The sequence below is a fragment of the Cantharellus anzutake genome (assembly GCF_015039405.1).
Source record: "Cantharellus anzutake strain C23 chromosome Unknown EI90scaffold_5, whole genome shotgun sequence".
In the NCBI taxonomy this organism is placed as follows: Eukaryota; Fungi; Basidiomycota; class Agaricomycetes; order Cantharellales; family Hydnaceae; genus Cantharellus; species Cantharellus anzutake.
In genome coordinates this window covers 81,537-96,598 of record NW_024066955.1, presented here as the reverse complement: position 1 = coordinate 96,598, position 15,062 = coordinate 81,537, and the positions used below count along the sequence as shown (strand labels likewise).

Genomic DNA, 15,062 nt, shown 5'->3' with positions numbered 1-15,062 from the left:
CATTGAGTCATTCGGTTTTATCGGAAGTTTTTGGCTCAATTCAGCTTTCGACAGATAAAAATGTCCATTCGTCAATCCACAACTCTTCTGCGCAGTGCGGTGCGCTCTTTAGCAAGCGGAACATGCCCTGTGGCTCGTCATTACTCCGCGTTGGCACGCCCCGCTGTGGTGGCTCCCAGCACAATTTTTAAAGTCAGTGTGTTCATACCTTCCAAAGTGCCTATTCTGAGAGTGAAGCTAGACTCCCTCGAGAGGCTTCAAAACTCTTGATTTTGCTGGGACGAAAGAGATTGTGTATGAACGTTCAGACTGGCCCCTTCCCAAACTGCATGAGTATCTGAAGAACGACACCTTGGCTTTGATTGGGTATGGATCGCAAGGACATGGTCAGGGTCTTAACGCGCGTGATAATGGCCTCAATGTTATTATCGGTGTGCGGAAGGACGGGGAGAGCTGGCGTCAAGCCGTTCAGGATGGTTGGGTACGACTTCACCTTTAAATAAGGACATCCCAAATTTAACTCATCCTGCTAGGTGCCTGGCGAGACTCTCTTCCCGATAGAAGAAGCAATCCAGAAGGGCACCATCATTATGAACCTTCTTTCTGACGCCGCACAAGCCCAAACATGGCCTGAAATCAAGCCTCTTATTACCAAGGGGAAGACTCTCTACTTCTCCCATGGATTCTCCGTCGTTTTCAAGGAGGACACGAAAGTTATCCCTCCAGCCGACGTAGATGTCATCTTGGTTGCCCCTAAGGGATCCGGGCGCACGGTTCGGACGCTGTTCAAGGAGGGACGTGGTATCAACGGTAGCATTGCTGTCTGGCAGGATGTCTCAGGAAAAGCCCTGGAGAAAGCTCGCGCCCTCGCTGTTGCCGTCGGTACTGGATACGCATACGAAACAACCTTTGAGAAGGAGGTGTATTCTGATCTTTATGGCGAGCGCGGTGTGGTATGTGGTGTCACAATGCCAAAATCTTTTGTCATTTTGCTGAAACATATATTCATGCTTTTCACAGCTCATGGGTGGCATCCGTATGTCTCTCTCATGTCGTTTTTCTGGTCGCTGATGAATGGTTTAGAGGGGATGTTCCGTGCCCAATATGAGGTTCTGCGGAGAAATGGACACTCTCCTTCAGAGGCTTTCAATGAAACTGTCGAGGAGGCAACTCAAAGCCTCTTCCCGTTGATCGGTGCATATGGGTATGTCACTATGCTCTGACTCCATATACATACTAATGTCTGTCCCTAGCATGGTAAATTTCTCCAACCATCACTGAGGTGCCTTATGTTAATTGATTATTTACCTTTCACGCTGCTAGGATTACATGTATAACGTGAGTCTTTGGTTGGAGCACGTTTACTGGGTTTTAATATGAATTTGTGTCATCAGGCATGCTCGACAACGGCGCGCCGCGGTGCTTTGGACTGGGCTCCGATTTTCGAGAAAGCTAATCTTCCTGTCTTCGAAGCGCTGTACGAGTCTGTGAAGAACGGCACCGAGACCCGCAAAGCGCTCGAATTCAATGGGCGGAAGACCTACCGGCAGGATCTTGCTAAAGAGCTTGAGGAGATTAACAATCAGGAAATTTGGCGCGCAGGTTTGTGATTTTTTTGGTGCCCAAAACAATTGAAACTAACGTCTGCCTAGGTCGCACGGTTCGCACACTTCGGCCAGAATACAAGGAATAGATGGGTCTTGGTTGTTCGCCGCCTTGCTCCAAAAAGGAGTCTTCGGACTTCGCCATCTACTTGCTGGTCTGTTATATATACATGCAACCAATTCCAAGGATGAATCATATGATATTTACTGAGATGCTGGAAACTTATGCCTGAGCGACTGATAATATGGGGGTGGGCAATCCAGCCTTTAACGGTGATAGCGCTGGAGTCGTCTTTAGCGGAGGTGTCGAACTTGTTGTCGAATGGGATATTTAGTATCGGTCATCGTTTCACTCGAGCATGATCAGACAAGGTATATCCTTGTCCAAGACGATATCCCTAAGACCTAGGAGGTGACATCGCCAGCCTCAGCATCTCAATCCAGGCCGATGATGGTGCCTACATAGAATTAGAACGAAGTCGTAAGAATGAAGTTATATTATAAAGTGAAGTCTTGAGACAAAAGAACATGAGCAAGTCAACCCAACTTGTGGAGACTAGGGGAGCACATCCAAGGCGTGAAGTCAATATCCGGGTGTGCGCGCAGTCACCATGAATTCTGCCATCATTTCTCGTCTGGTTGCTCACGCACAAGCAGAGAATTTTCTAGAGCCTCGTCCTTGACTTATTGAAGTCAAGGATGAGGCGTGGCATCAACAGGACCCAGGGAATAATTCTCTGCTTGTGCGTGAGCAACCAGACGAGAAATGATGGGTTAGGGTCCTGGTGTTCTTCGCTATGTTACCCATGTGATACTGCACTCCACATTTGGATGTATGAGAAGTGCCTGGCTCCGGACCCTCAATACAGATCAGTAAAATGCGATTAGCAGGCTGATTAAAAGTTAAGAGGCGGGAAGAGTGGCGGGTTCTGCCGCATCGGGCGTCTTATCCTTACATAACATTGCGGAATGCTGGCGGAATGAGCATTCCATGAGATTGATTATGTAAGCGCCCTCCGAGATAATGAGCTACACCAAATGCTGTCGCTGGATCGACTTGAGAACAAAGCCCTCCAATCCGCCACATAACCACAATTCTTGAACACTGCTTCCTATGGCTTTCACTCTGTACTTCCGTTCCGTTCCGTCCTTGGGTATGCTAACTTGCACGCTTCCATTGTCCATCCCTACTTTGACATACCAGCCTGGTTGGACAGTAAGCTCACCGTTGATACCACCTGCACCTCGCGTGCCTCCTTGGGCGAATTGTTTCGTAAGGTCTACGACAAGCTCGGGGCACTCTAGGCATATCAGCCCGTTATTGATAGCGTTTCGTTTGAAAATGTCACCGAAAGATCCTGCAATGACGAGATTGACACCGGCTGATTTTAGGGCTGTCGCCGCCTGCTCGCGCGACGACCCTGTACCGAAATTATATCCAGATACAAGGACAACACCTGGTTTGCCGTCTGGAGAGGTAGGGTTGAGCGAAGGCACAATGGAAGCGACGGTTCCGGCAAATGTGGTATCGTAATTTTCCATGACAACCTCTGCTTGACGCTCGAGGGTGATGTCATCTTGGTATGTATACTTGCCTGGATATATAGCGTCAGTGTTGAGATTGTCCTGGGGGGCGAATAAGAGAGGACCCTCAAAAACCCGGGGGAAAGAGTCGACTAAGGGCTCCACGGAGGTATCATCGGGAGCGGGAGAGGAAACGGAAGAGTGAGAATACGAAGGAGGATTAGCTGCGGACGACTGTGATTCGGCTGGTCCAGAGATGTAGCCGTTGATAGCGCTAGCTGCCACAACGGCGGGGCTGGCAAGGTAGGCTTGCGCCTTGGGACTCCCCATGCGACCCTTGTAATTGCGATTCGTTGCACTGATCCCAGTTTCCCCCTCTTCCAAGAGGCCGGTGCCTAATCCAATGCAAGGCCCACATCCTGCTGGTAAGACCTTCGCACCAGCTGCTACCAGAGCTTGCCAGTCTCCGGAGTTCTCTGATTCCTGCTGAACAACGGAGCTTGCGGCGGCAACGTAGAACTCGACACCAGATGCTACGCGCTTGCCTCGAACGACTGCAGCAGCTGCTGCAAGATCAGAAGCTCGTGCGTTGGTGCAGCTAACGATGTATGCCTTCTGGATTTCGATCTTCTTCGCTTCCAGGACAGGAAGTGGGGTTGATATTTTGACACTGTTCGGGCCAGACACGTGCGGGATCAGGGTGCTCAGGTCAAATGTCAGATGCGCAGAGTACCCAGCATCGGAGTCAGACACAATTTTGTTTGCTTTTATAGCTTCCAGTCGTCTCCGGTTAAGGCGTGGGTGTTCGGGGGAGCAGGAATGGCCCACGGTGTCGAGGAAGGGAAGGTGCTGTTTTCGACTTTAGAGATAAGGTTCTCATACCAAGCAATCAGGGTACCATCTACAGGAAAGACTCCGGCTAAGGCACCCCATTCAGTCGTCATATTCGCTATTGTCAGCCGCTCGTCCACGCTGAGAGCAGCCACTCCTTCACCCACGAACTCGATAGCAGCATTCAGGGCCTCGTCCTTGTTGAAGGAACCGCAAAGGGCGACTATAACATCTTTCCCGGATACCCCAGGATGCAAACGGCCCCTGAGTTCGACCTTGACCATCCGAGGAATCTGCCACCATGTCTTTCCAGTCGCCCACAAAGCTGCCGCATCTGTCCTTACGATGGGAGTGCCCACGCAGCCAACGGCTCCATACATGTTGCTATGGCTGTCACTGGCGACAGTAAGGCAATGAGGAAATGCATATCCTTCTTCAACGAGTATTTGGTGTCCGATTCCCCGTCCAGCAGGATAAAAGTCTATATTGTGCTTTCTAGCAAATGCCTCTATGGAAGAATATTTGGCCAAGTTCTTTGGTGACTTGTTCTGCACATCATGATCGAGTGTGAAGACAAGTTGATGAGGATCGTGAACACGGCTAGCGCCTATGGATTTGAATCTATCACGTCAAACAAATGAGCCTCTACAGATTCCAGCTTCACCAAGTCCTCACTTGGATATAACAGGCCCAGTGTTGTCGTGAGTCATCACATTTTGCGGTTTGATCATAACATAATCTCCTGCCTTGACCAGCTTTCCTGGGGCCAAATCGACAGCATACTTTTGCACGATCTTTTCAATGTAGGTTTGGCCAGTTGAGGAAAGTCCGGAGTATGTGGCAAATGTTCTGGTGCAGAGTGAAAGTGGGCGCCCTGCTATCTTCCAGGAAGGCATGGTCACATGCGAATCGCCGGATTGAATTTTTGAGTGGCTCTCGACAGCTCGTGACTTCCTTCGGCTCCGCGATGCATTCCGCCAAGGATGAGGAGGATGAGTGGGATCTCAATCCAACCATAACATATCGGCATCTTCTATCGAATATACCTCATGTTTAGTGGGTGTCTTCATGTGTCCCAGTCATCGCACCTTTTTTGATCAGATGAGATTGGGCAGCAACCCTCTTCGTGTTGTAAGTGAGTACGCAACGTATGAAGTATTTTTTGGGGCACTTAAATGTTCCCATGCAAGCCCTGTGCGATAACGATGCATTTTATGCTGCGTGTGAACGAATCCGACTTGGACTTCCTCCAGGTGAGACGCGAGTGCAGTGTTTGAACCACACCCGACGTGTTCCGAACCAACTATCATACAGAGACCCCGGTCGCTGCCCTACAGTGGGATTCGTTGGTGAGAATAATTTTTACATCTGCGGTACTGCGTTGGTGATTCGTGAATAATCTGAATATACGTTCCCTAGATTGCTGTCTCATACCCCGCACGAACATATGGCGTGAAACGCATGGATAATGTACATATGACGCGCTTTCGCTTATAATGCCGCCGAACTCATCCAATTTCAGGTCAAAGAGGCCAAGAAAAAATGTCCAAATTTAGTAGCGGTACATGTTATGACCTACAAGGAAGGCGACAGTGAACCAGCGTATCATGACAATCCTGATCCCCGACATTACAAAGTACATTCTTTCATTCGGCTCTGTTTACTTCTCATTTCTCGATCTAGGTCTCTCTGGACCACTACCGCCGTGAGTCTAAACGTATAGTGGATGTGTATCGAGAGAGGCTTCCTCCTGGAGCCGAGCTTGGTAAGATCATTCTCCAACAAGGTTTCTCATGAGTTTCTCATCAATTTCCAGAAAAAGCGTCTATTGATGAATGTTTCTTTTGCCTTACTCTTCCGGTTAGGGACATACTTCTGGAGAGATACCCGTACCTAGGGCAAGTGCCTCCTGAGGCTCCTAACGGACTTGATACTCCTCTACCACCACCTCCGTTGACGTATCCCTTCGAGGGATTAGGGAATCTAATTCCAATTGTCCCGTCGTCACCGACCTCTCCTACCGATTCGAAGCCAGAGTGCAGTATTGTAAATCCTTCCAATTCTCCTCGCAAGGGTCAACCCGAACTTCCTGAGGTAATGAGGAATGAATCCAATGCCTCGACATCCAAACACCCTGTAACATGGCATGATATAGTTAGTGTGGCATGATCTTCACATTGTTCTATTCCTGATTCCTCAAAGGCTCTGGGCATAGGGGCAGAGATCATGCTCAAAATGAGGACGGAAGTAAAAGAGAAATTGGGTTACACGTTTGTTCACGTTCTTCTTCTTGTTGCCTCTGATTCGAGGTGGCCACTCTGTCAGGACGAGCTGTGGAATCGCTCGTAATAAGCCATTAGCAAAGGCATGCTTCACCATACAATTCTCGAAGTGGCAGAGCTGATAGATCATGCAGCTCGTCGCTTCCTATAAGAAATTAGACCAGCAGGTGGGTCAGTCCAATGCTACCATCCGAGCTTCTGTTGAGACCGCAATAGTCCATCCTCCGAAATGCAGCGATACCTGGATATTGGAGGCCTATGCCATTCCAGAATGTAAGATATTCATTTTGCTACGAGGGCACAATTAGTCACTGCTCGGAAGATCCGCTTTCTTGGTGGCAAGCTTGGTCGGACGCTTTCGGATGACATGGATGCCGAGACCGTTGGTGATCTAGAACATATTTCACTTAGTAAGCCATCTTTTCAAGAGTTTCCCGGCCGTATGTGGATTCGCGACTTCTATAGATGAGATGCAACGAATGTATGGAGAAGAATCTATATGGGTGTGGCAAGTCCTAAGAGGAATCGACAGGAGTGAAGGTCAGCTCGAGAGGATCCCTACTCAAATGAGGATTTCTGACATGCATGTCAACAAAGTGACCGAAAGAACGATAACCAAGAGTATGCTAGCTCGAAGAACATTCAGCCGGCTTTCACCGACCCTGATGAAGGGGAACAATGGATTCGCTTGCTTTCGGTGAGTGCAATGGTTCTTTCGGACCTATTTAGTGATACTGACGTGGAGGGAAGTCTGAGCTAGCTATTCGTTTGGCCGATGCGAGAGAAGTGACACCCACAATCTGGCCGAAAACTATCGCCGTTCATTTCTCCCAAGGTAGTTATCGGGGAAACCTCCCTTGCGTGTGTTCTGATAGATTAAAATTGTAGGCTCTGAGCGGCGTGCCTCCAAACAATCGCCTTTCCCTTATACTCGTAACCTCACGGCGACTTATGTTGGCAATGTGGCGCTTAAATTGTGGGAGGCTCTCACAAAAGACAAAAAGGAGAAATCGGGTTCCGGAAAAATCCATAATATTGGTGTTTCGTTTGGTGGGCTGATGGCGGCGGAGACTGGACAGAGAAGTATCAAGGGTTTCCTAGCTGCTCCCAGACCTCGAAGAGATGGTTCTCCGTTAGTCGCTTTCCTGAAACTCGAACCCACTGAAGGTCAGGACCGTTTGAAAAGGAGACCGAGAGATCAGAGTAGTCCGGAGCTACAAGAAGCTGCTGATTCTAGTGACAGCAACTCCTTCGTTTGCTCTCGTTGTTCCAGACGAATTTCATTGCCAAGCGACTCGAGGGAGGGTCTCGACGATCGGGATGCGATGGCATCCTTGAAGATGGAGCATGAGGATTTCCATTTCGCGCAAGATTTAGCTCGAGAGGACCATGATTTGAGCCCGAGTCGTACAAGCATGGCATCGAGGGAGGTCTACCCCGATAGGCCCTCGACGAAGAAACCGCGTAAGGAGTCTCACTCAGCTGGTGGCCGAAAAGCAGCCAAAGATGGGATTGCCAAATATTTCTCCCCGGGGCCACCTACGCCCTCCTCATCCTCCAAGGCACTGAGATAACGTACGCTAAGTTATAGACCACTGTTGCTCTTACCTAACGTTGCAGTGACGGCCGGCTGCCCGATGTTTGTCCTCATGTAGCAACAATCAATGTTGCATTGGGTTTGAGCCACCCGTGTGCGCGTTAATCGTGTCCGGAAAAGCACTTTTTTCTCAATCTACGACAAGCGTACCAAGTCACGATACATGAAGAGTCGTGGGCGAAAAGATGAAGAGAATATCCAAGTTACTTTTTAAACCATTTTGGAATCTTCTTTCCCAAGCTAGAGGCGAGGGGGCCCATCTTTGAGGAAGATGAAGATGGAGGCTCTTGTTCTCTTTTTGGAGTGGGGAGTGGGACCGATTGTTCAAGAAGTTGTGAGAGAAGAGGTGGGGGACGTATCGGATCTGCATATGACCGTAAGCAGGATAGAAGTAGCGAACAAGAAGACCTCACCATTGTAGCCATCGGTCTGGAATTTGATTAGCAATAAGGATGACGGGGCAAGATCTAATTGTGCTAATGATTGTAGTCTCACTTCTGGGTCAGAAACTTTTAATTCTCGTTTAGGTGGCTGATCTTGGTAGAAACACAGAGTTAAAATCGCGGAACACCAAGAGATGAATGTGATAGGCTCACAAAGTATGAATTTATCCGATTGTGCTTCCTCAATGAGTGAACTGCGAACGAATTGATAGACAGATTTTATTTTTTCTGTGGATGGGAATGACCTCTCCAGAATGAGTTGGTTGGGGAATTTTATCCGTATCTTTGTCTGTAGGGAAGATCAGCACCTTTGAATGATTCATGATTGAAGATGACTAACCGTAGGCCACCGACTGAGACGTGCCTCCTCATCCCGCTTCTTCATTGCTTGCGTCTTAAGGGGTGCATTTGTCAGAGCAACCACGCGTCTCTGCTGGGATGCATATGCTGCCTGTCGGACCACATGAATAGAGGCACTGGAAGATCGATGCTCTCTTCAATATCGCACCTTCAGCTCCGCAGTTGTAGGCTCGAACTCCTCGTCCGGTATATCGGCTTTGCGCATCGGATTCCATAAGTTATAAGCGTCTCATAGATCCTGGTCGACGCCCACCTGGCAATGTGGAAAGGGGTGGAGGTGAGTACACTTTCACCAGATCGGCCGCAACATCTGTTGGGTTCGTGGCCGTAACATTTGTGGTTTGGGCAGACGATCCCGTAGTGCTAACGCTGTCAGTGCGAGGCTCGTTTTTGTCATTGGGTGTCTGCATTTCAATTCTAACTTTGTGAGTACTGGATCGCAGCTGGAATCGCGCCCTGAACGCGTGTCTTCGGAAGCAAAGTTGGTCCCTGCCAGCGTCCGGCTAAGACGCACAGCTTAAAATTCGAGTTCGCGGCCGCCACGCCCTCTCGCCCCAGGGCTTTTATACTCGCATTGGCTTGTCCTCTGGGTCACAATTCGGAGGCACCGACGTGGCTCATCGTTCCGGGCAAACACATCGGGTAATAAAATATGCCCAAGCCCTTGTATGGCGTCGTTGAAAGCACAGAGGTCCTAGAGGCGGCAGCACACCCCGCGGGACCATTGCGTGGCATGTGAGTATTTTGGGGGGTACTTAATACTCAAACCTAACACGCTAGTCAGTGCCGCCCGTCGTGCATTCAAGTCAATTGAAAAAGTCCAAGCTGCTGCGAGGCGTTACCTTGTGTTGCAGAAATATCCCCAGCTTGCTCAACTTCATGAAGAACAGCCTCGTGATCTTTCTTACGCGTCCTCTCTTCTGTTGCACACTCCAACTCAAATTGGCGCCGCCACCTCTGACCTGACCGCCTCTCCAATTTCGAATACCCTTCCGACAACGCCTCAAGCACTCCAACCCCTTCCCGATCATTCCGTTCCCACCACCTATCGAATACCCAGTCCTCGACCGCATCACCTTATACCGACACCTCATTATAACCGTCCCGAACACGCTATTGTCGATCTTGCCGCTCAGATTCGTGCAACCCAGAAAGTCAACACACAGCTTCTCGTCCAAATAAATGTACTAGAAACTAGACTTGCTGACTGGAAAGTCAAAGCGCTTGCTGCCGAGGCATTGGTGAAGGATCGGGAAGGCGTCATCGGCACTGACTCTGTCTCCCTCTCCTTATTCGAGAGGGAGAAAGAGGCTGTACGGGAGCTTCGAGAGAAACTCGAATGCAGCATTGCACATGAAGCCGCCTCTAAGGGCAACCTAATGCAGGTGCGTGGGAAGGTGCAATCGCGTGCGAGGATCCTGGAAGCGAACCGGGCTAGGGAGTCCAAGTCCAGTACATCTCCTCAAGACGCGGAAAGGGCTCTTCGGGCAACCATAAGTAGAGCTCAAGTGTTTTTAGAGATCACTACCCGAACTTCGCGACCACAGCCACGCCCAACAGGCACGTCGTTGCCTCAAAATCACAGCAACGAGCACGCGGCAACGGTGCAATCCACACTCATTAAGCTAAATCGCACGCGTAGAAGCCCCTACGCTCCTACCAAACCCCCACTTCCCAAGCTTCTTACTCTACACAACCTGGCTTCCTCACTTCCTCGACCACCTTCGGACGAGAACGCCAGGGCTGCAGGCCGTGGGCTCAGCGTTCCACCGTCAACAGTAAATCGATGGAAAAATACAAGCAAAAAGCGACTGTCCGTTCCTGTCACAGACACGACGTTCGTTCAAGACAGGGTAGCAGTGAACAAGCGGCTCGCTGCTTTCTATGCTCCTCGTCCATCCCCCCTTTCAGAGGTAAGAAATTCTGGGCCTCTTGCTCCAAATCACTCGTTGAGTGTGAAGTATCCCACCATACCCCCCACTCCTCATTCTGCGCCACCACCGCTACCACCGCAGTCACAACTTCGCGGTGAACCAAACGGCGAGCACAGGCTGCCATCATGGGTCGACGAAATGCTGGATCACATTGCACATCCCCTACATCACCATCGTCTTGCTTCGGCAGATCTAAACAGGACCATATTGGCTAAGCGAACGGCCAGCACATCTTCTATTGACAATTTGCATCTATCCCTCCAAGTCCCATCCTCCAGCCCCACTCGGGAAGACTGGGATCTCATAAGCGATAATGAAACCCTTGGAGGATCGAAAGTGAACCTACTGGCCCTCGGCGAAGCGGCACCTTCGGATAGCATCCACCCGACGTCGTCCATGAGCAAACTGCGAAAACGCACACCACATATCCTTCCGCATCAACAAGAAGGAAGCCAGTCAAGCAGTATACAATCCTCTTCTGCATCCGGATCTGGATGGTTCAAGAATGTCGCCAGTAAGATTGGGCACCCAGGCGCCATTTCGCCGAAACCTGAACGTGTGCGAGGGAAGAAAGGGTCGACTGTGTCTCGTATATAATTTTCATTTACATGCGCGTCCTATTATTTCGGTATCCCCTTTATGATAGTTTCACTCGTTTTCCAGATCTCTTCCATTGCTCGCCTGCGTGGGCGCATTGACACAATATACGCATACCAATGTATACCATTATTCCATCACACCAATAGCCGATTTAATACCAAGTATCACTGGCAGTCCCAAGCTACCGAAGGTTCCACCAAACACCAGGTATCACGCAGCTGCAATATTCCATCTACATATGCTGTGTTTCATGTTCTAGCGAGATGACGCTTCATTCGGATGAAGGCAACAATCAATCTTCAATATTAACATCTCTCAAATACCCGGTAGAGGTCAGGCAAACTGGCCACCTGAACCACCGCGCTCCCACTTTGAACGTCACCCACTTTCCCTTTCCCTTTCCCTTTCACACCCTGTGGTCCCACCGAACCCAGTAAGCCCTTTGGCGGAACCAGATAATCCCTGATCGCGGGCATCAAAACATGTTCAATCTGCCATCGTTCCGCCTTTTCTTCCTGCATCAGATCATCGCTTTCACCGTCCCCATGACCGCCATCCACGTCCATATTATCGGCTGATGATGGAGAGGAAGAAGCTGGAGGGGGAGGGGCGAAACCCGCCGAATAGAAGAACGCCAGTTCGCGGAGGAAAGTCTCGAAGCAGTCCTTTTCGGACGTCCAATTTACCTATTGGAAGGGGGGAGTTACCAATCAGTGAGAGAGTCATAATGAATGAGCAGAAGCAGGCATACCTGTGGACCGAGTCGCATCAAAAAGGAAGGTAAACGGTCCAAATTGGGAGTGTAATCTTTCAGTAACATGGGTATACTCTCCAACAATCCTTTCTCATTGATGATAAGCGAGAAATATTCTTGGAGCATTTCTCGCTGATCCATCAAAAGTCCAACGATGGCCTAAGGTTTTTTTTTTTTCGTTGAAATATCAGAGAACGTTAGACAATCGAAGTATGGGGGTGATGCAATCGAAAGCAACGGACCTGAACAACTTGTTCTTTTGTCATTCCACTTTTCTCGACTGTGGTCTCGCAATCAACAGCAAGCTGAATGAGCGTCTGAACTTCTGGAGGTGGTTCGAGGAGTAGCTTTCCAAAGTCCCCGAATTGGCGTACGCCAAGTTGATAGAACAATTCTTCTCTGTCGATCGTATGAGCAACATGATATCAGCTAGTTGGTCAGGGACGGAGTTGTCGATTTTTTTCAACTCACGACAAGGCCCCATAATCGATCATGTATAAATTCGTTGTGTGCTGAATGAGAGCGAGACATCGTTCCAAATCTACGATACCGACCGGCGTGTGATTGGATAATATATCATGTAGACCTATCAAGTTAATTCGCCGTCCCGTTCCACAGACTGGTGAGCTGATACGATATAAAGGGACAGAAAGAGAATAACCTACGTTCATGTCCTGCCTTCTTAATCTCTGCCCTCATCTCCATGACGCTCTGCAGGAAACACTTCGAATCTTGGATCCTCACCATTTCTCGTTCCTTCCCAGTCCTTCCTCTAGTTGTATTCTGAGTTTGAGTCACTACGTCCTCCAGAAGTGGATCTTCGTTATCATCTTCCTCTGATGAATCCGCGTCGATATCCCGAGGAGTGCCTTTGCTCTGACTTGAGGCGACAGCGGCGGATGATGAAGATGAAGGAGTGGGTTTAGCTGGAGCCTGGGATTGATGCGAGGGATGGGAAGTTGGGAGGAACATGGAATCCAAAGTGCGATCTTGAGCTGTAACGCCTCGGACTTTATGATGTGGGTACGGTTTTGAAGCGGGAGTCTTCAAGGGCGAGGATACTAAGTAGGTCGTTGTTGATAGTGTTAAAGAAGCAAGGACCGTCGTATTCTACCGGTGGACTTTACTTTGTTCTCGTTGCTCTTCCTCATCCTGTATGCGGAATTTTGGACCACGATCACGAAGCTGAAGTTGTTGGACTCCATCCACATTGCTTCCTCCTCTTGTAAGGAGGGTCTATCAAATCGATGTACCCATATCTCAACCCATAACGTTCGTGAGCGATATTGAAGTACTCGCACCTGATACTCGAACGTCCTAGAATCATTTCTTACGGTGAGCGCTGCTTGAATTTTATCCATCACTGCTTCTGTAATCTTATCCTCATCTAAGAAATGGACCTAAATGGTTTGTCATGAATACATCGACTAAAGCGAAATCTCATATGACTATGAACAAACCTCTCGTTTTGTTGGGTGAACGTTCACGTCCACACTTGCTGGGTCAATTTCCAGACTGTATCCAAGAAAAATTCAGATGATGCAGAATTGAAGGGGCTGTTAAAGGATATAGAGACAACCTTACCTCAGGTAGACAAACGGATATGACCCCTTCGGGAGTATGGATGCATAAACAGCTTCAACAGCTCGCTTGATACGTGTCGACTCTACCAAGCGATCTATGTATCACCAGACGAGACACCAAAATAATAAAAGTTAACCGTTCATCAGGTTATTCGTCCGCCTTTCGCAGCTGGGGGAAGCTTGTACGTACGATTAATGAATAAGAGAAAGGTTATCTTTTTGGAATGATAGTTGACGCTTGTTGCGTAAATTTCGGCGGACCAGGTTGTCCGGCTTTTAAGAGGTGGAAGGTCATCTTCGTCTCCAGTGTCCCTCATCATATCATCTTCTCCTTCCTCTTCCTCGCCTCCATCCCCGTCCTCCTCATCACCACCGGCATCGCCACTCCTCTTTCTCTTCCTCGAAGACTTGTCTCCATCCTCAGAAGACGTCTTAACATGCATCAACTCCCTCCCCACATTCCCTCCATAAACCAACTTGATCGCACCCTCGACACTGGCACTTCTTCCACTCCCACTCGTACCTTCCCCTGGCGTACTAATATCCGGCACACTCCCTACTCCGCCTGCACCTTTTTTGCAACTGAACCCAACATTCGGATTATGAACTGCATACCTCATTACAACATCCAATATCCTTCCATACTCTTCAGAAACGGAAGAGGATGAGGAGCGTAAAGCTGATAATCGAGTGGGAGTATTGTAAAAGAGGTCTTCGACCGTTAGAGTCGTACCATTCGTTCCGGCGTAGGGTTTTATGATGTTTGTATTATTTATTATGTCTTCTTGGGATGGTGCAGGCTGTGAAGACGACGAAGAGGAAGCGGAAGGAAGTTGAGAAGAACGAGGTTGAGAAGAAGAGGGCGAACTTGATACTGGACGACCATCGCTATACGAAACTCTCCATGCGCAGGGATCTAGTTCTGTTTTCGTCGTCACCGTCAAGTGAGCAACATGCGATATCGAGGCCAGTGCTTCTCCACGAAATCCATATGTATGAATGGAAGCTAAATCGGAAAATTTAGAAATTTTGGATGTTGTGTAGCGTTCACAGAGGATTGGGAGATCTGCTTTCTAACTTAGGTGTTACTATTTGACATAAGTCAGCGAGAAAGCAACCAAGCAGGCTCAACTCGAATGCCACAGCCGTCGTCCTGAATTTGTACAAGTTTTAGACCACCTTCTTTGACAGTTACGCGTATCTGCTTCGCGCCAGCATCGAGCGCGTTCTCGATGAGTTCCTTGAGAGCTGATGAAGGGCGCTGAATAATCTAAGCACACAACGTGTGTTGGAATGGCAATGTACTATTGAAATCTTTCTTCTTTCCAATAACTCACTTCACCAGCAGCAATCCTGTTTATAAGCGACTGTTCCAAGCGCCGAATTGGCTTTGGCGCTTTCTTGATTGGTTCATCATCTTGAGTTGTCATGGCTGAGACGTAAGGACGAAAACGAATGGATGAACATGTGAGAAAGGATGATCTCAGTCTAAGACGCGCTTTTGTGACTGACGCGCTCCGCGTGTCACAAACTGAGTCACTTGACCGAAA

The 15,062-nt window shown here is 48.9% G+C and overlaps 6 protein-coding genes across 6 annotated transcripts; 3 read left to right on the top strand and 3 right to left on the bottom strand.

The window, feature by feature from the left end:
- Nucleotides 1-10: 10 nt before the first annotated feature.
- EI90DRAFT_2966065 (uncharacterized protein) lies at nt 11-1,959 on the top strand. Its single transcript, XM_039055553.1, has 8 exons — nt 11-192; nt 242-481; nt 534-953; nt 1,021-1,036; nt 1,084-1,208; nt 1,324-1,338; nt 1,395-1,602; nt 1,653-1,959. Exons 1-8 carry the CDS (start codon nt 61-63, stop codon nt 1,691-1,693), a joined length of 1,197 nt encoding a protein of 398 aa, XP_038921651.1. The 5' UTR covers nt 11-60; the 3' UTR covers nt 1,694-1,959.
- Nucleotides 1,960-2,313: 354 nt separating this feature from the next.
- On the bottom strand, nt 2,314-4,887 carry EI90DRAFT_3035086 (uncharacterized protein). Its single transcript, XM_039058579.1, has 3 exons — nt 4,635-4,887; nt 3,957-4,580; nt 2,314-3,912 (listed from the first exon to the last, which is right to left on the bottom strand). The coding sequence occupies exons 1-3, from the start codon at nt 4,853-4,855 to the stop codon at nt 2,634-2,636; spliced, it is 2,124 nt and encodes a 707-aa protein (XP_038921650.1). The 5' UTR covers nt 4,856-4,887; the 3' UTR covers nt 2,314-2,633.
- Nucleotides 4,888-4,909: 22 nt separating this feature from the next.
- EI90DRAFT_3035084 (uncharacterized protein) lies at nt 4,910-8,121 on the top strand. The gene is made up of 18 exons (XM_039058578.1): nt 4,910-5,015; nt 5,075-5,094; nt 5,150-5,212; nt 5,274-5,308; nt 5,379-5,429; nt 5,482-5,595; nt 5,643-5,724; nt 5,776-6,113; nt 6,162-6,229; nt 6,285-6,324; nt 6,376-6,408; nt 6,458-6,514; nt 6,564-6,651; nt 6,707-6,781; nt 6,862-6,938; nt 6,992-7,076; nt 7,130-7,816; nt 7,897-8,121. The coding sequence occupies exons 1-17, from the start codon at nt 4,927-4,929 to the stop codon at nt 7,813-7,815; spliced, it is 2,001 nt and encodes a 666-aa protein (XP_038921649.1). The 5' UTR covers nt 4,910-4,926; the 3' UTR covers nt 7,816; nt 7,897-8,121.
- EI90DRAFT_2966059 (uncharacterized protein) lies at nt 8,041-8,846 on the bottom strand (the record flags this gene model as incomplete). The annotated part of the gene is made up of 5 exons (XM_039055552.1): nt 8,041-8,202; nt 8,252-8,374; nt 8,435-8,570; nt 8,622-8,732; nt 8,790-8,846. 5 exons carry the CDS (start codon nt 8,844-8,846, stop codon nt 8,042-8,044), a joined length of 588 nt encoding a protein of 195 aa, XP_038921648.1.
- Nucleotides 8,847-9,129: 283 nt separating this feature from the next.
- On the top strand, nt 9,130-11,354 carry EI90DRAFT_3035079 (uncharacterized protein). Its single transcript, XM_039058577.1, has 2 exons — nt 9,130-9,376; nt 9,426-11,354. The coding sequence occupies exons 1-2, from the start codon at nt 9,294-9,296 to the stop codon at nt 11,170-11,172; spliced, it is 1,830 nt and encodes a 609-aa protein (XP_038921647.1). The 5' UTR covers nt 9,130-9,293; the 3' UTR covers nt 11,173-11,354.
- Nucleotides 11,296-15,048, bottom strand: EI90DRAFT_3150711 (uncharacterized protein). The gene is made up of 12 exons (XM_039065679.1): nt 14,850-15,048; nt 14,645-14,782; nt 13,703-14,585; nt 13,514-13,607; nt 13,390-13,444; nt 13,231-13,329; nt 13,057-13,165; nt 12,595-12,990; nt 12,401-12,515; nt 12,172-12,328; nt 11,927-12,088; nt 11,296-11,861 (listed from the first exon to the last, which is right to left on the bottom strand). The coding sequence occupies exons 1-12, from the start codon at nt 14,940-14,942 to the stop codon at nt 11,481-11,483; spliced, it is 2,682 nt and encodes an 893-aa protein (XP_038921646.1). The 5' UTR covers nt 14,943-15,048; the 3' UTR covers nt 11,296-11,480.
- Nucleotides 15,049-15,062: the final 14 nt, after the last annotated feature.